The sequence below is a fragment of the Meles meles genome, chromosome 17 (genome assembly GCF_922984935.1).
Source record: "Meles meles chromosome 17, mMelMel3.1 paternal haplotype, whole genome shotgun sequence".
Taxonomy (NCBI): Eukaryota; Metazoa; Chordata; class Mammalia; order Carnivora; family Mustelidae; genus Meles; species Meles meles.
Genome location: NC_060082.1, coordinates 60,688,587 through 60,712,984, shown reverse-complemented (window position 1 = coordinate 60,712,984; position 24,398 = coordinate 60,688,587). Strand labels below are relative to the sequence as shown.

The 24,398-nt window shown below is 44.5% G+C and overlaps 1 protein-coding gene across 6 annotated transcripts in view; it reads left to right on the top strand.

Annotated features, from left to right (window-relative positions):
- SDCCAG8 (SHH signaling and ciliogenesis regulator SDCCAG8) overlaps positions 1 to 24,398 on the top strand; it is a 230,453-nt gene that overhangs the window by 50,286 nt on the left and 155,769 nt on the right. For all 6 annotated transcript variants that reach the window (XM_045982261.1, XM_045982263.1, XM_045982265.1 and 3 more), the window contains exons 9-11: positions 1,956 to 2,094; positions 13,775 to 13,927; positions 22,822 to 22,956. In XM_045982261.1, the coding sequence (XP_045838217.1) occupies positions 1,956 to 2,094; positions 13,775 to 13,927; positions 22,822 to 22,956 (427 nt within the window). The remainder of the gene's footprint in view (positions 1 to 1,955; positions 2,095 to 13,774; positions 13,928 to 22,821; positions 22,957 to 24,398) is intronic.

Below are 24,398 nucleotides of genomic sequence, written 5' to 3'. Positions count from 1 at the left end.
TTTAGTTAGAACTTTGGCTTCAGTGAGCACACGGCAGCACAAAGAGCAACACGGAATCCTTTCTCAGTCCAACTTACAGCAATCTGATGCCCATTTTGACTTGCTGTCTTTAAAGAGTGAATTTTTATTTTCTTCTAGACTCCTAGGTTCTAGTTGGACTGCATATTCTCAATGAAGTGAGTCCTCTTTTATGCTAGAGCTTTTTTGAAATGCAAATAAATATAAATTCACTTTGCCTTCAAGTAATCTGTGTTTGACTTAACTAGAATGATTTAACCGTGCTTTGATTCTTCTCCTCTTTCACATAACCATTCTGTTTGATTGTATTTGATCAAAATAATTAACTCCTTTTTTCATTTCCTTTAGAACAAAAGAATTGGAGAGTAAATTATTTTCTTCAAATCAGAACACAGCAGGAAATTCTAGAATGAAGATCACTATGCTCCCATGAATTTTACGATAGTTGAAGCAAATCTTTTTTTTTTTAAACAGAATGGGCTTTTATGAAACTGCCAATAATTATAACTTTGTTCAGTATTACATATTTCTTAAAATATGCGTGCTTTCCAAATACCACGAATAGTTTAAATCATTTTATCTTTAAGAGCTTTTTTTTAGGGGCTCCTGGGTGGCTCAGTCAATTAAGCATCTGCCTTTGGCTCAGGGTCCTAGGATGAAGCCCCACATCCGGCTCCTTGCTCAGCAGGAAAGCCTGCTTCTCCCTCTTCCTCTGCCTGCTGCTTCCCCAGCTTATGCTCTTTCTCTCTCTCTGTCAAATAAATAAAATCTAAAAAAAATTTTTTTTATTTTTTAAAATCCAGTCACTGGTTAATTCTGAAAGCAACTCAAACTCAGAGATTATAACCTTTGAGATTATTCCTCCTTCAAGCTTGCTAAGCTTAAAAAAAAAAAAATCAGAGTTGGCTCTTTCCTGGTAGTTTAGGACTTGGCAAAAAAAAAGGAAACTGCAAGCAGTTACTTGTACTGAATTTGAAACCACAGTTTAGAACTTGAACTCTTTAACAAAGTGTGGAATAGCAGCAGAACCATCCAGCTTACATTTTTTTTGCTTTGTGTGCATAGAAAGTTCCCCACCTCGTTTTCTCTTTGGTCTACTGACCATTTTTATCCAATGAATAAATTCCAAATATCCTAAAATCTTCTACAGGATTTATTTAACCCATGAGGTTGGATCTTTGCTAGTTTACACGCCAGAGTGTTTTGGCATCTGGTTGCATCTGTCCCCAAGAAATGGTTAGCTTAGAGGACTTCTGAGAATTGCTGACAAGGGTGTGGGGCCAAGCAGCAATCAAAGCCAGCGGGAAGAGATTTTGTTAAATCCTGACTGTTCTCTGCGTGACCAGGGTAGTTGAGGGATTTAGCAGTCCTACCCACTGAAAGAAGAAATGTGTTCATATGGAAGGCAAAAAATTTAATTGAAAGAGAAGGGTGGAAAAGGGGGTGGTGGAGGAAGACAAACAGGAAAGGACCTATTTGTTCAGACAAATGGGGTAGGGGAAGCTCGGGTGCAGGGGGAGAGTCAGCAGTGTAGACAAGGCCTTAGTCGCCCCTGAAGATGTTAACTTCCACTTTGAAGTTGAGTTCCCAGCCTCTGTGTTCTTATTCCTTTTTCCCCCAGCCCCCACCCCTCTAATTTTTCAACCAACTTCCTGTTTTCTGGGCTCTACTCTGCAGCCCACAGTGGGGCTGTCCTCCCCACGATAGGTCATTGTCCCAGGCAGATGCAGCCCTGCCATGGATGCCCAGCCTTTCTGGCGGCTCTGCCTGCCCCTCACCAAGGGAGGACACAGGTCTTTCTCCCGGCATGCTTCATGACACGCCGAGCGGGCCCACCCTGGCTCTTCTTCCACGGCATGTGAATGCCTTTCTCTTCATGACTTAGGAATACACAATCGCTTGACCATTTCTTGTTTCATATGTTCTCTTGCCCACAGGGAAAGGGATGACTTAATGTCTGTGCTGGTCTCCGTCAGGAGCAACTTGACAGATGTGCAGCAGAGAGAAGCCAGGGCTTATGAGCAGGTGAAACAAGCCATGCACATGACCGAGGAGGCCAACTTCGAGAAAACCAAGGCAAGTCTCGGAAGACCAAAATGAAGGCATGCCGAAGCAGCCCTCTTTTCTTTTCCAAGTATTTCGATGGTTCCTCTTCCATGACTAAACTCTTTCTTCAGAACACACAGAGTGAATACCAATCTGTTAATGTTGACTTTGCAAAATTAAACAGATTTACTGGTAGAAGTCTTCTTTGGAGAGGCTTACATGCCTCATCTTCTCATTTGCTGATGATTTCGAATGCTAGGAAAACCTAACACCATGCGTATGTGTCCGTGTATGACGGGCAACAAAAATTTTCTCCCCTGAGCCTGGGGAATGTTGAGAACAGCCAGGCATGCCACAGGTAACAGATGATGTATGTGTATCAGACAGCATCCTTGGCTATGAATGGGTCTGGCCCCGTGGATGCTAAGTCACACATGCTGAACGATGACGGTAATCGGTAGCACTTCGTGACTAGGCGGTGTGGCGAGTACTGAATGGTAGGAGCTTCTTGGTGATTCATTGCTGTGTTGGGGGCTGCACCAGATTCCACTGAGGCTGCTGCGTGTTTCCCGTAGACACACCAGCCACATTCCAAGTAGCTGATCGCTGCACTGGGCAGTGCGGCTGTAGAACATTTCTGTTGTCACAGATTCCATCGGATAGCTCTGGTCTACGCCGTGTGGTAGCATCAGTGTTTATTAAGGTATCAGTCTCTTGACCCCTGTATTCAGCTCCTCAGTCACTCCCTTGTCCATTTGTCTCTACCCAGTTCCTCCCCGACTCTTCCTCGACCCCGACCTTCACGGCTTCCATGACTGTTGTCCGGGTGCCTCTGTAACTTAGGTCCATTCTGACCAAACTCCCTCATGGGCTTTGTCTCCTCAGACACTCCTAGTTGTTCATTTGTACTGAACTCTTGTCCCTCGATGACACTGGGACTCTCAAGCCCTCCAGTGAAGCTGCTCACGTCATCTCAAACGGCTGCGATGGAAGAATCAGCATTCCCTCCGCTCCCTACTGCCAGTTCCAGGCCTTCCTTCTATCGTCTCTGTTAGTGACCAAGCCTCTTTGAAATCCTCATGGTTTCTCCTCTCCCTAATTTTAATCAATATAAACTCTCAATCATTATTTGTCACAGGGTCACTATTTGACACTGTTTTGTTGTTTTTTTTAAAGAAACTCATCCATGTTATTACTTGGGTTTATAAAATAGTTGTTAGCTCTTTGACACTTCTTAAGAACATGAGTGTCTGACCCTTTCCCCCTCGTCATCGTCATCTGCTCGGGCTGATGTAACAAAAATGCCATAGCCTGACTGGCTCCAACAGCAAACATTTATTTGTCTCGGTGCCGGGGCTGGGGAGTCCAGGATGAAGGCGCCAGCAGAGCTGGTGTCTGGTGGGGCCTGCGCTCCAGTTCACAGAGGCCGTCTTCTTCCTGTGCAGCCTCACATGGCCGGGGGGGTGTGGGAGCTCTCTGGGACCTCTTTTATAAAGGCACTAATCCTACTCACGAGGGCTCCATCCTAAGGACCTAATCACCTCCCAGAGACCACATACGTGCATACCATCGCACTGGGGCTTAGGTTTCAACGCATGAATTTTGGAGGGGTGTGTTCAGTCCGTACCGCCCTCTGCCTTCCTCCTTTGATCAGCCTGAAACGTTTCTATGTCATGGTGTTAATCACGCAACACCATAGTCCCAACACCCTTTGGCTTGCTTACCTCTTAACATTTCCCCTCTTTTATGGTAACTGTCGCCTGAACTGACGTGTCCAAGGCATGTCAGACTCTGCATCTGCTCCCTCTGACCAGCACTTCTCTCTGCCTCCCTATCGCCATTAAACGTCTCAGTGTCCTCCTTTCTGCCTCTGCTTCTTCAGTGCCCTCCCTGTCTTCCCTGTTGTGTCCAGGCTGGTCTTCTTCCCCTTCCATCTGTCCATCCAACCATCCATCCATCCATCCATCTATCCAACCATTCATTGGTGAGAGTGCATGCATGCACACAAGCAGGGGGGAGGGCCAGAGGCAGAGAGAGAGAATCTCAAGCCGACTGCCTGCTGAGTGCAGAGCCCGACGCGGAGCTCAATCCCACTATCCCAAGATCACAACCCAAGCTGAAATCAAGTCAGATGTTAAACTGACTGCACCACTCAGGGGTCTCCCCCCCTTCCATTTAAACATGAGTTTTACATCCCCAACTGAACTCATTACATTTGCTCCCCCTACACTGCTGTGTTCTCTAGGGAGTGGCGCCTCTGTCCACTGCTGTGCCTCGACTGGAAAGCTGGTCGCCATCCTCTCCTTTGTGCCTGACTCCAACCAATGCTAAGTTCACCTCTTAGTTTCTGAACTGTTGAGTTCTTCCCTCGCTGTCCCCTTTCTCGTTCAGGTCACCATAGTCTCTGGATTTATGAATGACAGCATCCTCTTCCTTCCGTCGCATACACTGCAGCCAGAAGTGACCTTTCTTCTCTTTTTTTTTTTTTTTAAGATTTTACATATTTATTTGACAGAGAGAGAGAAATCACAAGTAGGCAGAGAGGCAGGCAGAGAGAGAGGGGAAGCAGGCTCCCTGCTGAGCCTGATGAGGGGCTCTATCCCAGAACCCTGAGACCATGACCTGGGCTGAAGGCAGAGGTTTAACCCACTGAGCCACCCAGGCGCCCCAGAAGTGATCTTTCTTCACGGCAGTTTGATCCTGTGATTCTTCTATTTCCAATCTGTCTGGGAGTGTCCACTGTCTCAGGATAGTCTCCAAGCCCTTTGCTGTACTTCTGAGGTCTGTCATGTGTTTCCTTATTACTCTCCTCCAACAGACTCAGCCCCTGTCAGCTTGGAAAAGCAGTCAGGGGTTGGGCGAGGTCTTATTAGCATTAGCAGTCCTAGATTCAACTCAGCTGCATCATTTCCCCAGCTGGGTGACCCAGGACAGCTTACTGAATTCCCCAGGCCGCAGTTTTTCCTCATCTGAAAAATGGAAATAATATTGGACTTAGAGGATTGTTAATGAGAACTGCATTTTATTTTATTTATATTTTTAAAAATTTATTTATTTGAGAGAGAGAGAGTGCAAGGGAGCAGAGCCAGGGGGCCGGGAACTGGGCAGAGGGAGGAGCAGAGGGAGAGGGAGAAGCAGACTCCCTGCTGAGCAGGGAGCACAGCGGTCCTGGGACAGGACCTGAGCTCAAGGCAGACCCTTCACCGGCTGAGCCACCCAGGCGCATTTTAAAATGTGTTATCTGTTAAGTTGTAGAAACTCTGGCACAAAGTAGTTCCTCAAGAGCTAGTGCCTCTGATGGTGACAGCTTCCAGTCCCTTGTTTATGCGCTGCCGTTGTAGCCCCCGGGAGTTTGCGTGTGCCATGCAAATTCTCCTTCACCCCCCACCGGGATATTTTCTCCATCTTTCAGGTCTGCTGCTCTCTCTAGAAAATCTCTGCTCTCCCATGTGTAGATTTCATGTACCTCTTATGTCTTCATAGCAGGACTTCTCAGCCCCAGCACTACTGCCGTTTGGACTACATAATGCTTTGTTGTAGAGGTTGTCCTGCCTGCACATCCTAGGATTTTTAGCGGCATCCCTGGCCTCTTTTCACTGGATGCTGGGATCATACCCCTCTTCCCCAGGTTCTGGCGACCAGAGATGTCTCCATACATTGTCAGGGGTTCCCATGGGTGTGTGTGCCTGCGCGTGTACACATGTGTGTGTACGTGTGTGTTTGCATACCTGTATGTATACCTGTGTGCGCATGAGTGTGTGTATGTGTGCACGTGTATGTGTGTATGTACGTGTATGTGTGCGCGTGTATGTGCGCGCACATGTGTGCACGTGTGCGTACGTATGCGCGTGTACGTATGTGTGTGCGCATGTGTGCATATGTATGTGTGTGCACGTGTGCATGTATGTGTGCACGTGTGTGTGTGTACATGTGTGTGTGCACGTGTGTGTGTGTGTGCACGTGTGCGTATGTAAGCGCATGTGCGTGCTGAATTGCCCCCGGGTAAGAACTGTTCCCCATTAGGTACGTCAGTCATCAGTGTATTAGTCTTCCTTATTTGTCTTTCTCTTCCATTAAACGTTTTATTTATTGGTTTAGAGAGTGCATCACAGAAGTGTGTGAGCGGGGGGAGGGGCAGAGGGAGAGAGGGAGAATCCCAAGCAGGCGCCCTGCTCATTGCGGAGCCCAGCGTGGGACTCAGCCAATCTCATGACCCTGTGATCACGACCTGAGCCGAAATGGGGACTCAGACGCTTAACCAAGCGGGCCATCCGGCGCCCCTTTCATTAAACTTAAGAATCTCGGAGAGGAAGGAACTCACCCGTCTTGATCACTGGTCAGTCTTTTGCATCTTGCATTCTGTGTGGCGTGTCATAGGTTCTCAGGAAATGTCCACTAACTAGGGAATTGTCATCTGTTTCCAGTATGACTCTAGAAGTCTTTTGTTCTTATCTTTCTAGTCTACCCCCAGGGCCAGCACCCAGCAGAGGTTCAACCACACATTTTTTTCCTATCACTACTTTCAGCCTGGCGAGTGTTGCTGAGGAAAGCCACAGAATGAATTCCACAGGAGGCTGATACGGGTCACCCTCCGCGGATGGAAGTAGAATTTATAGGGCACCTGGGTGGCTCAGTCATTGAGCGTCTGCCTTTGGCCCAGGTCGTGATCCCAGGGTCCTGGGATCGAGCCCGGTGTCGGGCTCCCTGCTCGGTGGGGAGCTGCTTCTCCCTCTCCCTGCTTGTGTTCCCTCTCTCTCTGTCTCTCTCTGTCAAATAAATAAATAAAATCTTTAAAAAAAAAAAAAGAAGAAGTACTATTTAGCAGTTCTTTTCTTTGTGGTTGGCCACCTTCCATCTGGTAGGCAGGAATCGCACCTTCTGTGTGTCCACATCTCGCCGTCCGTCCGCACTAGGGAGCTGACCTGCACTGCCGACATCACCGCCAACCAGAAAACCCTTCTCGGCATCTTCTAACCCTTCGGACGTGCCTTCGGCTCATTTCCCCTGCGTGCCGGGTCCTCTTTCTTCCCAACATGAAATTTCTTTCTGTTACTGAAGTCTCAGGGATTTCTCAACCCGGCTTCTTGTGTCTTTGGTTCCTCCTGCTGTCTATCTCCCTCCTCCCCCATCCCCAGCCATCATTCTTGTTCCAACAAACAGCAGGCGGCCTTCGCTTGATCAGCTTCCACTTCTTTGACTAACTCCTCACCGCTGGTTCCCCAGCAGGCCTTTCACAATGAGTTTCCGCCATCGCCGCAGTCCCTTCCCTTCCGAGCACACCGCAGTCAGGCTTGCGCCAAATCGCAGCCCGGCTTCATACTGCTGAGTCGCTCACTTGCTGGTCACCAGGCACTTTCTGATCACCAACCCCAGTGACCTCATCTCTGTCTTCATTCGACTCCTGACCCTGGCGTCTTGGAAGCCACTGGCTGTCTTACCATAACATGTCCTCTTCCCCCTTGATTTATCTGACATTTTCTCCCGTGGGTCCTTGTTGTACCGCCCTCCTCTCCTCCTCTCCATCTCTTTTTACTTGTTTTCCAGAAACCTTAAGCACAGCCCTAGCCTTCCACTCGTGTTGTCCTCATTTCTAGGAATTTGTCTCTCCTGTCATGTCTTGCATGTTCCCTGCATTTGAATACCCCCGCCTTGTGGCTTTAGCTCTAATGGCTCTCCTGAGTACCAGACCCCCATTTCTTGCTGCTACTAGACCTCTGGATATGTATGACATTCCGTTAGCATCTGAAGCTCAATGCAACCAAGTCACTGCTCCTCTCCATTCTCCTGCCCACGTTCGTTTCTTCTACCGTTGTCTGTATTCTCTTTCCTCATCTTAGCAGCAGCCCTGGCTCACAGTTTTAAAATATCTTGGCTCCGGGGCACCTGGGTGGCTCAGTGGGTTAAAGTCTCTGCCTTCGGCTCAGGTCATGATCCCAGGGTCCTGGGATCAAGCCCCGCATTGGGCTCTCTGCTCCGCATGGAGCCTGCTTCCTCCTCACTCTCTGCCTGCCTCTCTGTCTAGTTGTGATTTCTCTCTGTCAAATAAATAAAATATTAAAAAAAAAAAATCTTGGCTCCTCCCCGTCCTACACTCTCAACATCCGATGGGTTGCCAAGTTATCACTCTGTCTTTCGGGCTTTGGGGTCTCTTCGTAAGCTGTGCCCACCTTTTCCACCCCAGTTCAAGCCTGCAGAGATGATTACAGTGGACTTCTGTTGGTCTTGCTCCCGTCTCTTCCAGTTCCACTGTATCTTTCCCATCTTCCCATTGCTGCCAGAGACCCCCCAGAAGTAACTCTCCCTGTTCAGGCGGCTCCCCTCTTGCAGTAAAATAAAAGCGTGACCTTCCAGATCTTTCACAATACAGCCCCACCCTAACTTTTCTAGCCTTATTTTTCACTACAGTCTTTCACAAGACCTGTGTTGTTTCCTGAATGTGACTTACAAGGTCAGGAATGTGACCTTCCTGAATGTGACCATGAATTTGCTGACGCTATACTTTACAGCAGTGCATTGATCTGTCTGCTCAACCTTGGGGCTCAACCCAGGCGGCAGTCTTCCCCAGAGTTGGCCCCAGTCCTTTCTTGTTTGAATTAATCTCTTTCTCCTCCATATTCTGCAGGAGCTGGTATCATTTTGGTAGTTGTTTACGTAGCTCTTACTACCAAAAGACCTTAAAAGGCAGGTCTCTAATACTATTATTGTATTCCTCAGGTGGCCATTTACATATTAATTACACGATGTTGAATTGAATCAAAGTCGATTGTTAGCTTTAATTATGAATATGGATTTTTGTAATTAGTGCTTTTAAATATCTAGCAGTTAAGAACAAAAGAAGCTATTGTGTATTGCAAATCTAAAGCATTTTTCCTTGAATTAGTAATACTGCAAGAACAGATTTCTGTGCACTTTACAAAATACAATGCACATCTATTGGGATTTATCCCAGGTATGTTGAAACATAATAGGAATTTTGCTTAGTGAGAGTAAAAAAGTAAAATGGAATCAGTATTTTAATTTTGAAACCAACTATTTGATCCTCGAGCTGCTGAAATGGGTTCCTTGATATTTGTTGCCACCTAGTGTTCGCATCTGCACATTGCATGCTAAGTAAGTGCTCAGGAGGAATTCACTAAGTTCTATACTTAACATTGACGATGGCAGTGAAAACACCCGAGGATTTTATAAGGAAATAAATCTATAACATGAGAAAGCTGTAATGCCATGCATCAATTCAGCTGTGGAATCCCCTGGCTCAAACCTCTGCTCTGCCACTGTTTAGGTCTGTGATCCCGGGCAGATACTTAATGTCTCAGAGCTGCTGTTTCTCCTGCTGAGTGATAAGATCTACTTAAAATTTAGTAAGAGTGTTAAATAAAGTAATCCATGTAAGCCATTTAGCAAAGTATCTGGCACATGGTGAATGATCAGTAAATGGTTTTGGTTTACTGTGGAAATTGCAAGCCATTGCAACCAGCGATCATTTTTAAAAAAAAATATTTTATTTATTTATTTGACATAGAGAGAGGTCACAAGTAGGCAGAGAGGCAGGCAGAGAGAGAAGGAGAAACAGGCTCCTCACTGAGCAGAGAACCTGATGCGGGGCTCGATCCCAGGACCCTGAGATCATGACCTGAGCTGAAGGCAGAGGCTTAAACCACTGAGCCACCCAGGCGCCCCAACCAGCGATCATTTTTTAAAAGAGAGAAAAAAATATCCTCCGGATAAATGGGGTTGGGGAAGCAGAGGTTCTGCAGTGATGCCTTGGTAAAGCTACAGCATGAAATGGTTAACCAGGCCTCACACCTGCTTGCTTCCATTGAAAGGGAAATTGTTGGCTTTGGTACGAAGTTATCCTGAGTGTTATCTATAATGAGATAACCCTTGAAGGCAAGATTTAAAAAGAAAAAACAAAACACAAAAGACAGAAACCCAGGAGGTTGAATAAATGTCCCTAAAACTTTTGTTTTTCCTTTCAAAATTATTCTTTGCTTAGACTACAGAATCAGAAAGCGAAAATTAGAAACCTAAAGTGAAAAGATCAAAACATTTGGTCATTTGATTGCAAGCACAGGCAGAGAATATAATGCACTTTTTTTTCTTTCTTTCTTTTTTCTTTTTTTTTTTTTTTGAGAGAGAGAGGTTGTGCAAGTGGGTGTGGGGGCAGGAACGGGCAGAAAGAGAAAGAATGAATCTTAAGCAAGCTTCACACTCAGTGGGGAGGTCACAAACTGATGTCATGACCTGAGGCAAAATCAAAAGCCAGATGCTTAGGAGCTATCCAGATGCCCCTTCACTTCTTGATGCGTACATTATCTGCCACGAAACAGAAACAAGTTATTAACATCTTGAAAATGGGAGATAGGGACAGACTGATAAGTTTCTTGCAAGGAAGAGTTTATAAATTAAAAAATCAATAGTTGTCATTATTTGTAAGTTATGTGCTTAAAACATATTGACAATCATTTTAGTTTTGTGGGCTATATCGTTCATAAAAATGAAAACATTTTCGTAAAGTTTTACATTTAATTTTTTAAAGGATTTTATCTCAGAGACAGAGCACAAGCAGGGGGAGCAGCAGGCAGAGGGAGAGGGAGAAGCAGACTCCCTATGAGCAGGGAGCCTGAGTCAGGGCTCCATTCCAGTACCCTGGGATCGTGAACTGAGCCGAGGGCAGAGCTTAACCGACTGAGACATCCAGTCATCCCTTAAATTTAATTTTCTTAGGCGTGAATTTTGTTACTTCTCAGAAGATCTTTAATTCCTGAATTGTGAATTCTTCGGTCACAAGGATTTCTAGAAACCTAACCCTAGCACTTGGGAAGAATTTTCCTATGTCCTAAAATAGGCTTCCTATTTTAAAAAATGGAGTTGACTAGATATAAATTTGTTTCAGAAAATGTCTTGACCCCATTAAGACAGTAACCCATACTTGTTGGTTTAATAAAACTAGGGCTAGGAATATCAAGTCCAATAAATTATGTTTTGAAAAACGTGTTAATGTGGCCAACGTAGAATAACCACAAATAGAAATTTCCCAGAAGAGAAAAGGTAGAATCTTGAAGATTGAGTCGACTGGGTGGGTCAGAATTGTAATTCCCTCAACTCCTCGAGCTACAGCCATTTCCATCACAAAGCGGCTGTGCTCAGGGAGAGAAGGAAGCTACCCCTTTGGGAACCCCTGGGAGAAATGGAAGCTGCAGGCCCCGCAGCAACTTGGGCCTCTCCGAAGGTCTGTCAGCTAGCTGTAACTGACCATTTACTGACCTCGCTTGTGGAATGGTTGGATGAGCGGAATCAGGGAGCACCGGATGAGCTGGGCTTCTAGAAACTGGGAGAGGCAGCCCTGGAATGAAAAGGTGAAGCTTTGGGGCACCAGGTGGCTCAGTCAGTTAAGCATCTGCCTTCTGCTCCTGTTGTGATCCCGGGGTCCTGAGATGGAGCCCTGAGTCCTCCTTGGGCTCCCTGCTCAGCGGGGAGCCGCCTCCTCTCTCTCTCCCTCCGCCCCTCCCCCTGCTGTGCCCTCTTGTGTGCATGCTCTCTCCAATAAATAAATTCTTTTTTTTTTTTTAAGGTAAAGCTATAATGGAAAGACTGTATAAACATTTGTTTAGTTCTCCTTGACCTTCTAGTATGTGAGAGCGATAAGAGAGCTATCTTTAGAAGGATTAAATTACTTCTGTAAATCCAAGTGTTACTGATCCTTCATATTTTCTTCACTGGGACCCAGCATGTATATTAAAATCAAGACAAATAAAAGCCCTTACTTTTACCTATCTCCTCATCATTACCTCTTCACGGTGGGGAGCCCTAAGAGGGAGAAGCCTTCAGCAATGGTTTTAAGTGATTTACAGCTTCTTGCCTTGTACGTTATACTTTTCATTTATATCCTCTTACCTTGAGATTAGGTCTCTTACGCTGTCAGGATCCTTGACTGTTCCTGGTTCCCAAACTGACTGACTTCTTGGAATTGGTTCTTTGTTCTTCATGTCAGCCCGCTCTTTGATGTTGGACAGTCCCTTCTGCTGTTCCTGTGCTTAATACTGTTGACTCCTGAGTTTTTGTTCAGTAAAGAAGTTTCTGATTGGAAATATTGGTTTGTAGTCCATAGTCATTTCATTCTCTCATGCCAGTGGTTAGATTAGATCTGTAAAGTTATGAACATTTTTATTCGGTTCATATAAAGTATTTTTCACAATAGCGATTGTGTTCCGAGGCAAAAAAAACCTGAAATTCATAATATATCCCACTCCGAGGACTTAAATTATAGGAAAACTCTGCTTTTCCACTTCTTTTAAAATCTAATGGAGAATTTTATTTTATGGACATTCTCAACTAGAATTGAACATGGGACCAAGTCCGTAGGAGAATCATTTCTCAGTCACTAGATGTGCTTGTCAGTTAATCTGAGACAATTGAGTTTTACCCACCTATTTCATGCCTAGGGGTGTAGAAACTTTCCAGAAGAATTTGAAGTAAATTAGGGCTTAATGGCTTCCAGATGAAGAGAAGCAAATTCACTTAACCTAGATCATTTATTGTCTGTATTTATTATAGCTTTCACCAGAGGGAAGCAAAGCTATGCATATGTTACTAAGACCACTTCCCTCATCATCCACAACAGATGTGACTATCAAATATATAAATTGATACGTACTTACACACTTTGTAAGTTGTGTGAGACTTGGGTTACTTGGGTTTCCAATTCAGGGGAACACAGTGTTTGAATGAGGTGGATGTCGGATATTGGATAAGAAGCCACTGGGATCAGACTAAGACACCATAGAATGACTCAGAGTTTCTGTGTCAAGCACCTTACGTTTATTGGGGTTTTTTAAAATTGGAATTTTGAAATTAGTTTCCTATTGGGTATTTTGCATAAAGATAGTCGATGTAGTTAAAAGGAAGTTAGAAAGTTTTTACTTCTAGAAATTCAGAGTGGGAAATTAAGACTAAAGAACAATTGTGGACTTGTAAGTAAGTTACCAGCAGTGAAAGATGGCACTTCTCATTTCATAAAACTAGGTAGTAAATGTTGTTTTGAGTCTTTATCTAGATTTTTTATTATTACTATTTTTAAATGATTTTTTATTACCAAATTTTTAATTTTTTATTATTTTTTATTTTTTTAATTAATTTTTTATCATTACCTAATGTTTACTTTTGTTATGTTTATAAGGAGAGTGAACTAAATCTTATCCTAGTTATATTTAAGGAAACTTGATTACTTGATGATATTAAAAATAGATGCCAGTATATAATAACAAGTACTTCTCATTTTAAGTTTTGAAGTATTTCACTAATTTTTAACCAAAGCAAATGAAAAGTTAGTTATATTGGATACCTCTATATTTCGTTTAGTATAAATATGCTATATAATTGAAAAATATTAGATCACTTGATTTTTCTGTTTCTTGTTTTCAAAATTTGGATTCATCTGTGGTGTGCATTAGGGTCCATTAGCCTGAATTTTCTTAGTTGCTTAGTTAATATAGCCTTAATTGTGAAAATTAAAATGTGTGAATAAAAGTAACATTTGAATAGTGTTTTAGTTTTGTGAGTGGTATTGACAAATAAATGTAAAATTACTCTAATGGGCTTTACGGTGAGTTGCAGTGATTTTAAATAAAATTGAAGCTTAATTGTCTCATTTTCCTCTCATTTTTTACAAAGTCAGAGGCCCCATTTCACTCCCATCTTCCTCTGGCAGGCTTTAATCCAGTGTGAGCAGTTGAAGAATGAACTGGAGAGGCAGACAGAGCGACTTGAAAAAGAACTCGCATCTCAGCAAGAGAAACGGGCCTTTGAGAAGGAGACAATGAGAAAAGAAATAACAAAAGAACGGGAGGACATGGGATCCAAGGTACTTATGGATTCAATTTGTTACCTGCTGCGGCAGAAATGTTTTCGGTGATGTCACTGATGATGCTGTAGGCTGGCCTTCTTGAATGAACACTCTGTAAGTAGTCAGTTACTTATAATCTAGAGTTCATAGAAATTTTCCATTCTCCCACAAATTTCTCGAGAAAAGTGATATTCTCAGAACCTCTCCAGGTAAAATAATCAATTCGATTCTGTGATAGGAAATTGTAAGATTATACTTTGATCCCACCATTCTGTTTGATTCTCTCTCTCATGTTTGTCAGACAAACGCAGGTGCTCTGCAGATACCCAGATTTTATTTCAACCTGGCTACCACCAGGAGAGATGACTGCCCCACCGTATTCCCCCACTCTCAAATTAGACTTGTAGAAGATGAAACACATGTAAGAAACCAAGTAACCAAGAAAAAGTAATTATATACACTGTACAAAGAAGGTTCTGACAAATTGCATGATGAATAATGAACATAACCAGATAAACACAGGGAAGGAAGAGAAGAAAGGCAAAAGGAACAGCTAACACGAAATGGGCAGCATTTGGAAAAGAGTCATAAACTGGGATACAGAGTTAAAACCTAGCTTTAAAGTTGCTGCAGTGGGGGCATCTGGGTAGCTCAGTCAGCTGAGTTTCCGACTCTTGGTTTCGATTAGGTCATGATCTCAGGGTCGTGAGAGGGAACCCCAAGTGGGCTCCGTGCTCAGTGTGGGGGCTGCTTGGGATTCTTTCTCTGTCTCCCCCTCTCTCACCCAGCTCACACACTATCTCACTCTCTCTCTAAAATAAATAAATCTTTAAAGTTGCTACGATAGGGTAAAAACTGAGCAAGATGGGGTCCGTAAAATCACCAAAACAGCCGCTGCATGTTTTGTTCAGTTTTGGCTTTAAAGCGACTTGCAGCGTGTGCCCTAAGTGCGGTTGTTGTGGCACTCCGGTGTGTCACGGTCCTGTTGCTCAACACGTGGCTCCGGAGTGTCACTCTGTGCAAGGCCAGTGTGCGCTCCGGAGGCTATAGAAAGAGGAAGATCACAAGTTATGTCCAGGGGTTTTAAGTCGCATGAGTGTCTGAGGCATTTACTGTAAACTCCCTTGTCTCAGCCTTGCGAAAAGTGGTGCCTGTCAGAACCTTGCTCGACGTCAGTCTGACCGTCTGCCTTCTCTGGCGGGGGCGGGCAATCTGAGCCTTGCAGACAGCCCCGCTGTGCTTCCTGACCCGGTGTCCGCGGTGCTCCCGCTGCTTCCCAGCAGTCCCGCCAGGCAGTCCTCTCCCCCGTTTTTGCCGCACTCAGCAGATGGTGACTGGAGGGCCCGGGAATGTGCAGTTCCGCTTCCAGAGGAGGGAGAGGAAGACATTAAACACTTCCAGATGTGATTTTTTTTTAAAGATTTTATTTATTTATTTGACAGAGAGAGATCACAAGTAGGCAGAGAGGCAGGCAGAGAGAGAGGAGGAAGCAGGTTCCCTGCTGAGCAGAGAACCCGATGCGGGTCTCGATCCCAGGACCCTGGGATCATGACCTGAGCCAAAGGCAGAGGCTTTAACCTACTGAGCCACCCAGATGCCCCCATACGTGAGTTTGTAATCAAACTCTGATTACTGTGATAAAGGTAAGGAAGCACGGTAGAGGGTATCGGGGAATGTGAGTCAGGCACGTTTGAGTCCAGGCCGTCAGGAGAGCCTGTCCTATGGAAGAGATCTGACAAACTCAAAAGGGTTGAGTGGGAGCAGTCGGCTGAAGAGTCGAGGGGAAGAGCTTCACGCCAGGGAAATGACACCCCCAGACTCTGAAGCTAAAGAGTGTCTGACTTTTTCGGAATTTCAAGAAGGCCCCGGGTGACCGGAGCATGGGAGTGGGGACAGTAGTGGGAGATGAGGCTGGGATAGTATGTGGGGACCAAAGCACGAATGGCCTTAAAGGGCACGTGATTTTAAATTTTATCTGGAAACTGATGGGAAGCCATTGAACAGCTTTAAATCGGACAGCATCATGATGCCATTTATATTTGAGAAGCACCATCTGTCAAGAGACTGGAAGGAAAATCAGAAGAAATGCCTGGAGATCAGGTGGGAGGTAATTATCCTAGTCCAGGTGGCAATGATGGTATCTTGGGCTCATTTTCAAGGACCATTTTATTCTCCTCAGAATCTCTACCATACCAGCGTTCCCCTCAGCAGAGAGCTTTACTTACCTAACAAGAAAACTGAAAACTTCAGCCATTTCTATTTCACTTCCCCCTCACTTGTGCCTTCAAGTAAAATTTTACCAGGATACCAACCCGGTCAGAATAGGAGAAGCCTCCCGCTCATTCATTCCCTGTGCTCTGGATTCTATTCTCTTCCTGCACCTCAGGGAGGTCATTTCTTTTTCTTGTTGTTGTTGTTGTTGTTGTGTGTGTGTGTGTGTGTGTTTTAATGTAAAGATTTTATTTATTTATTTATTTATTTGGGAGCGGGGTAAACCTGAGGGGAGGGAGAGGGACAAGCAGGCTCTGAGCTGAGCACAAAGCCTGTCGCAGGGCTCGATCCCAAGACCCTGAGATCATGACCTGAGCCGAAAGCAAGAGTCGGGTGCTCAACTGACTGAGCTACCCCGGTGCCCCTCAGGGATATCATTTCTATTCCTCTCTCCCACTGAATTGTCTTCCTTATGAGGAGAAGCTGCTCAAGTTTCTCTCATCCATTGAAGGGAACAGTCTTCCAATCCGGTAGTTCTCAATCTTGGCTCCACAGAGGCTCCGGAAATCTTACTGCCCATCTGCATCCCAAACCGAGATGTGTCAACAGCTGTGGGTAAGATCCAGGTGTCAGTATTGTTAAAGTTGTTCAGGGGATCCCAATGTGCAGCCAAGGTCGGAAGCCACCGCAGTGACTCCGTGTCCCTCCTTGCTCTTCCCCGTGATGGGCACATTTCTCCAAAGGTGTGTCTGTACGTGTCGTCCCCATTGTTTCACCTCTCATTATGTTCACGGAAGCCCTCCTCGTGCTACTTTTAGGGAATATTTTTTAGTTATTTTTCCCTTTAAAAGATTCTCTTTCCTTGATTTCTTTGGATCTATATTCTTTTTTTTTTTTCCTTTGGATCTATATTCTTGATTTGAGAGAATGATGGTGTGTGCCTTTCAGTTTTCTCTGAGTTTAAAGTGCCTTTGAGACAAGGAAGGAAACACATCCTGAAAGCAGCTTGATGGAAAAGTCTAGAGTTTAGCAGAGAGCTTTAGATTTTGGGGTCTTTGGCATTACTGCTGCTCCCAGTTTCCTGTATGTGGAATCGATTCCTAAATCCCCAGCTCCCAGGTAAGCTCCCGAACCAGCTTCCCTCTCCCAAGGGAGCAACTGTTCATCCAGTTTCCAACCCCCAAATCTTGCTGACATTCTTCTGCCCTTTCCCTCCCTCACCCTACTCATCATTAGGTCATCAAATTCTAGCGATTCGTGCACCTAGGAATTTCCCATTGCCCTGTCTGTCCACCCCACTGCTATCTGGACCTCAACCCTGGATGATTTCTGTAGCCCTGCACCCCCCTCCTTCCCGTCTCACCTCCCTCTCACCTAAGCCACAGCCAGGATGATCTTTCTAAAATGAGCATGTCAATATGTCAGTCTCTTGCTTTAAAATCCTTTCATGTCTCCCTGCAACCCCTTGGGTAAAATTTAGGATCCTTTAGAATCATTTGAAAATTCTACACCTCTTTTCCTCTCCTCGGCTCTCCAGGGTCATGTCCCTCCACTCTTCTTCTTGCATTGCCCCCATACTGACCTACCGCACTCTCTGCAGCACAAACATGCCAGCCTGCCATACTGTGTTTTCATTTCAGGTTTGCACATGCTTTGTCCCTTGTCCTCTCCAACCGATCCTTCAGAGTTCTTCTGGTTACTACCTACTCCCAGAGATGAATCGAGAGCCTCCCCTGTGGGCTCCTGTAACTCAACTAACTGCAAATTCTTATTGAATTGTTTGTCTCCCCCAGTTTCCTCTGAGTCCCCTGGATGTGTGGTTCCTTAATATCGTCATCTCTTGGCATATCCCACTCCCGTAGAATGTGCTCCTCATGTATTTGTCGAATGAGTGAATGAATAGAGTACAGGGGAAGGAAAAGGCCCTGTGCCCTCGGAAAGGTATGACTGAGATGTTTGTTCAGAGGGTCAGAGCAGTCTGTGTCTGCAAGAGATCATGGAAGATTTTGTGAGGAAGACGGCGATTTCATTGAGTTTCAGAGTGTAGGTGGGATTCAGAAATGCAGAGCATGGGGAGAGGAATGCTGACTGTAACCCAGCGTGAGGCGTGGAGTGGGGGTGACTGTGTGTTGCACACTGTGTGTGTGACAGAGAATGGGACCCATAGCAAAGACCAGCCTTGGCTGGCATTGAATCTCAAGGTCGCGCCCTAAATAAAGTGTCTGAATGAGGAGCTCAGAGTGGTCCTAGCACTTGGGCATGGCGCCATCACCAGGAGATGGCAGCAGGTGGCTCTGGGGTCAAGGGATTTAGAGTTGAATGCAGGTTGAGCTTTCTGTGACCTTGAATAATTCATTTGACCTCTCCAAATTTCAGAGGAGTAAGTAATGGAGTTGATCTACTCAAGGAATTGGTAGGATTAAATCTGAATGTTTCGAAAGGGCCTAAGATACTTGGTTTAGAGTGGACATTTAATAACTTTTAGCTCGAGGCTATTACCATTGTTACTCCAGGGAAAGAGAAGCCGCCAGCCAGATGGGATAGATTTCTCGGGCCTCTGTATTAGTAAAGCTGACAGATTTGAATATAAAGCCTGGCTTTACTTTTGATTCATTAGCTTCAGTGAACTTCGGCAAATTCCTGAATTTTCTGAATCTCATTTTTTTCAACTGAAAATTAATTCATATAATTCAGCCTTCAAGGGGATGAAAAGAGAGAATATATATCACTTGGCCTGGCAGAGGATGTTAATCTAAGTGGGAGACTGAACAATTCATCCTAATGTTGTGAGAGCTCTGTAGTTAGGGCTAAAGCAGGCCCCCCTGCCCCAACACCCCCTTTCTGAACAGTCAGGAAGGCCTGTGAGACTTTTAGACTTTCTTCCTCTCTTTTTATTATTTTTCTTTCTTTTCTCCTGACTCGTTCTCATTAAATTTCGCGTGTGTGGGAAGCTCTAGGAGAGCAGATGTCTTCTACCTAGACAGATTTGAATCATTCCCCCCGTGAACAGTACTTGCTGTGAGTTTGTTTGTTGTCTTCAGTTATGGTCCTTGGCTGTGCTGAGCCCCTGGGTCTGTTAGTTCAATCTGTCGTTCATCATACTTAGTGAGCGCCTCCTATGGTCTACACATTTTTTTTTCAGTTGGTTCCCTTGATAATAGTCCATGGCTAGCATCCTTCATTCTCGCACCTGCTCTGTAGCGAGTACCACTTGATACCATGTTCAGGACACTAGGAACTGCTTTAGCCTAAAGATTTCCATCAAGCTCTCCCAGCCTGGGTGTCCTTGTCTCTTGCTTGCCCCTGTCAAAGTTTAAAGGACTTACCTGATGTCGACGCCCTGGACATCCGGCAGTGTTGCAGCTGTCTGTGTTCCTTCTGTCTCCGCAACAGATGTGGATGGAGAAGCCCCTGCAGGGTACTGCTGACTTCCAGATGGTGGGCGTGGGGGCAAGAAGGTGTGACAACAGGAGCGGAGGCCTCAGGAAGTGGGTGACAGGAGGGAGCAGACAGGTAGTGGGCAGAGGAAAGAAGTGATGGGTGGCAGAGGGAGGGAATCAGATGGAGGGAGTGTGATTTGTTACACGCTTATAATAGAAACTGACTTGGAATTTGCAATTAGCAAGTGAATGTCTGCATGTTTATTTCAGAAACCAGCAATGTTAATATGTTTACCATAAGATATATCTTCACATGTAAGTATGATTTTTAGTAGCTGGTGATTAAAGTTTGCTGCTGTTGTGTGGTTCCAGAAAAGCTATAATTACCTTCATAATATGGATACTCATGAACTTGAATTTTTTAAATTAGAGATATAAATTAGTCTCTTAATGGTCGCATTTAACTTCTTTTGACTTTCATTTTGGGGTCAGATTGCAATATGCATTAGAATAGTTTGTAGCCTGGTATTAGTAAAAGTAATTTTATGTGCAAATTGGATTTTCAGCCAGTCTTTTGAGGATAAGAGGGACATGTAAACAACCATAAGTCAAATGTACAATTCTTCACAATCCCCGGAAAAGTTAATTAATATATCTACCATTTAATTAGAAAATCACTACCAGGGCTCATTATTTGCACATGTGTCAACTTGAACTAGTTACATAATTCAAAGGCAATCGTGATTTTTATCACAAACGTTGCGTTATTATTGATTTCAGTTGTAAAACTGAATTCACACCCATGTCTATGTACTACAGTAAAATTAAAATAATCTTTCCGTTTTGTTTTGTTTTTTAAAGATTTTATTTATTCATTTGACAGAGACACAGCAAGTGAGGGAACACAATCAAGGGGAGTGGGAAGGGGAAAAGCAGGCTCCCTGCTGAGCAAGGAGCCCATTGTGGGGCTCAGTCCCGGACCCTGGGATCATGACCTTAACTGAAGGGAGATGCTTAACCATCTGAGCCACCCAGACACCCCTAAAATACTCTTCCAGTTTTGTTATGTGCTTTTGTTTAACAGATTAAAAACTGATCGATATCTCTGTGTTTCCCTCTCTAGGAAGGTAGCATTTCTTCTTCACTTTTAAAGCTGCCAATACAAACAAGAAATTAAGAGTCTAGGAAATTTTGACTTCCTGTAGCAGAGTAAAATATCATTGCAAATAAAAGGCTGTAAAGGTTAAACCTAAGATCTAGAAAGCATTTCTCGCCCTGGGAAGAAAAAGTAAGAAGCTGACATTCATAGAGTGGATAGCTCCTCCGAAAACCTGTTTATTCCAATGATCCATTCATTTGTCAGACACTTGTGCCTCCTGAGGAACATGCCCTTGAGGAACTTGTAGTCTAAGGGAGGAAACAACCCAACAGTGAGACAAGTGAGCCGGGCGGGAAGTACGCAGACGTGGCACGTTGTGGTGTGATGGGGATCTACGGAGGTGGTGGGGGCAGCGCATCCCCAGAGAGTCCAGATGTCGAACCCCCAGCACCGCGTGGGCAGGAATCCGTGCGGACGGGTGCCCGCCGCCGACAGCAGGCATGGCTGTCCCAGTACAGAGTAGCAAATAGCAGCCCTGGGTGTGGGAAGGGGCTCCTGTTCTGGGCTGGGAGGGAGAGGTCAGAGAAACCTCCCGAGGAGGGGGGATGATGGCTAAGAAGAGGAATGGCGGTAGCTAGGAACAGGAGGGTGGGTGGGTTTTTCAGGAAGTACCAGAGCCTCCGCTGTTGGTGTGGGGAGGAGGGGAGGAGGATGCACGGAACCTCAGTGGTTCTCTGAAGATACCCATCGCTCCAGCTCTCCGGTCCCGTCCTTTTATCCTTCCATTCGGGAGAAGGGTTTAAGACTTCCCTGATTTCTTTTCTTTTCTCTTCTTTACTTTTCTTTCTTCCTTCCTTCCTTTCTTTTTTTTAAGATTTAATCATTTTTAAGATTTACTGATTTGAGAGAGTGTGTGCACACGTGTGAGCTTTGGGGGAGGGGCAGAAGGAGAAGGAGAGGAGAGAATCTCAAGCAGGTTCCCTGCTGCGCGGGAGCCCAAGGTGGGGCTCAAACCAGGACCCTGAGATCATGACCTGAGCCAAAACCAAGAGTCTGATGCACAAGTAACTGAGCTGCCCAGGCTCCCCAGACTTCTCTGATTCCTCGACATCGCCTCTGAAATTTATTCGTATCAGTCCCTTCTGCAACTTGTATAGATTGTCAACCTTAAAGTTTCAGCCCAAACTTTGGTCTTACCATGTTACATGTGTTTCCCAAAATGAGGATAGAGACCAGGAATGAATGAGAAGGAAGTACATATTTTAGTCGTGGGGGATGGGTGAGTTGAGGAAGTGGAAAAATGGGCATACCCAGTCCACAGAGAAATGGCTTAAGAGCAAACCCAGTGGCCGTGTGGAGACTCCCATTAATTCAAGATTTTTTTTATATGGTAGTATATTAGTCTCAGGTGTACAATATAATGATTCAACTGTTTTTTTTTTTTAAGATTTTATTTATTTGACAGGGAGAGAGAGATCACATGTAGGCAGAGAGGCAGGCGGGGGGGGGGGCGAGCAGGCTCCCCGCTAAGCAGAGAGCCCGATGCAGGGCTCGATCCCAGGACCCCAGTTCCATGACACCATGACCTGAGCCGAAGGCAGAGGCCCAACCTACTGAGCCACCCAGGCGCCCCTGATTCAACAGTTCTGTACATTGCTCAGTGCTCATCAAGAGACGTGTACTCCGAATCCCCTTCATCTATTTCACCCATCCCCCACCAACCTCCCCTCTGGGGGAGGCTTGTTCTCTGTATTTAAGAGTCTGTGGTTTTTTGTTTCTTTGTCTCTTTTTTTTTTTCGTTTTGCTTCTTAAATTCCCCAAATGAGTGAAATCGTATGATATTATGTCTTTCTCTGATTTCTTTCACTTAGCATTACACTAAGTCCATCCATGTTGTTGCACATGGCAAATTCTCATTCTTTTTTATGGCTGAGTAATCAATGTTCTTAATATTTATTGTGTCAGGGCACCTGGGTGGCTCAGTGGGTTAATTTTCTGCCTTCGGCTCAGGTCATGATCTCAGGGTCCTGGGATCGAGCCCCGCGTCGGGCTCTCTGCTCGGCGGGGAGCCTGCTCCCCCCCCCACCCCCACTCTCTGCCTGCTGCTCTGCCTACTTGTGATCTCTCTCTCTCTGTCAAATAAATAAATAAAATCTTTAAAAGTATATATCTTTATTGTGTCAAATGGCACTATGGTTTAGGATTTCTGTTTCCTCTTACAGATGTTGTCCCTGTCTCAAGACATTGCGCAACTGGAGGCCCAGGTTGAAAAGGTCACAAGAGAGAAGATTTCAGCTGTTGATCAGCTTGAGGAAGTTCAAAACCAACTTGCTTCCAAAGAAATGGATGTCACAAAGGTACAAAGTGAGATTTTAGTTTCTAGTATTTCCCTAATGGACAAAGCCCAGAAAGCAGTTTGGAGTGGAGAAGTTTTGTTATTTAAGATAGTAAAGATCCACATAATGGTCATGAAGCCAGCATTTACGTATTATTGACAGGCCCTCTGATGGGTGCTGTAAATGCAGAAGATGAACCAGACACAAATAATGTCCTGGAAGAACTCAAGGTTAAATGGCTGAGACAGACTTGTCAGTAAGCAAGTTTCATGACTTTAATCATTGAATATTTGGTTAAACTTATGTTTCTAAATTAGATGGGAGAGATGTTAAACACCAGAGATCGCATGGGTTTGGTCTCCACAGTGATAGTAAAAGAGATTTATTTACCACATGAAGAGTGTACTTAACATAAAAAATTCTCCGCCTCCCATTCCTTTTCAACCTGGTCTCTGAAATCAAAGCTCCAACACCAAGTGTCTTATTTTAATACTTGAAAATATCAGTGTCAAATAAAATCGTAAAATAAAATAAAATATCACAGTGTCTGCGCTATGGGCATTACAAGCTTGTAAACCCAAAACTAAAATGTTTAATAGTCTTTGCTGGTTACTCTAAGGTACATATTTATGGAACACTAAAGTCCATGTAGATTTCAGCAAGAAGTTGCTTTAAAAGTAAGAAACCTAAATAAAGGCATGCATGATGTAATACAATGGATTGATTTTTTTTTTACCAATTTACACAGATGATTTTGTTTGAAATGCATACCTTTTCATACTGCATTTTATTTTATTTATTTATTTTTTTTAAGATTTTATTTATTTATTTGACAGATAGAGATCACAAGTAGGGAGCAAGGCAGACAGAGAGAGAGAGAGAGGAGGAAGCAGGCTCCCTGCCAAGCAGAGAGCCCGATGTGGGGCTCGATCCCAGGACCCTGGGATCATGACCTGAGCGAAAGGCAGAGGCTTTAACCAACTGAGCCACCCAGGTGCCCCCATACTGCATTTTACTTGTCAGTATGTCTTCCTAAATATTGACAGATTTGTAATGCCACTGTTACTTTATGACTTAGTAATTAAACTTACCTTTAATTTATATACAGAAGAAACAAAGCCTATTTTTTCTTATTTTTCCCTTGAATTCTATAATTCTCCATTTGCTTTCTAAAATTCAAGCTAGCTAACATAAAAGTTTTAAAATACCATACGTTCCAATATCATAAATGTATTTGTGTGAAGGTAAGGGTAGAAGTAAGGGAATGGATATCGAGGGCTGGCCGTGGTTAATCCAGATTTATAGGGGGAAGGCTGGTGGTGAGAGGGTCCGGTCCTTTGTAGGGAGAGAACTTTGTGTTGGAGCGTGTACAGTAAAGATGTCCCCTCTGTCTTTAGAACCTTCCAGAAAGACTCAAGCATTAGAAGCATTCCTTGTGTGACTCCAACCCTGAGATATCATTC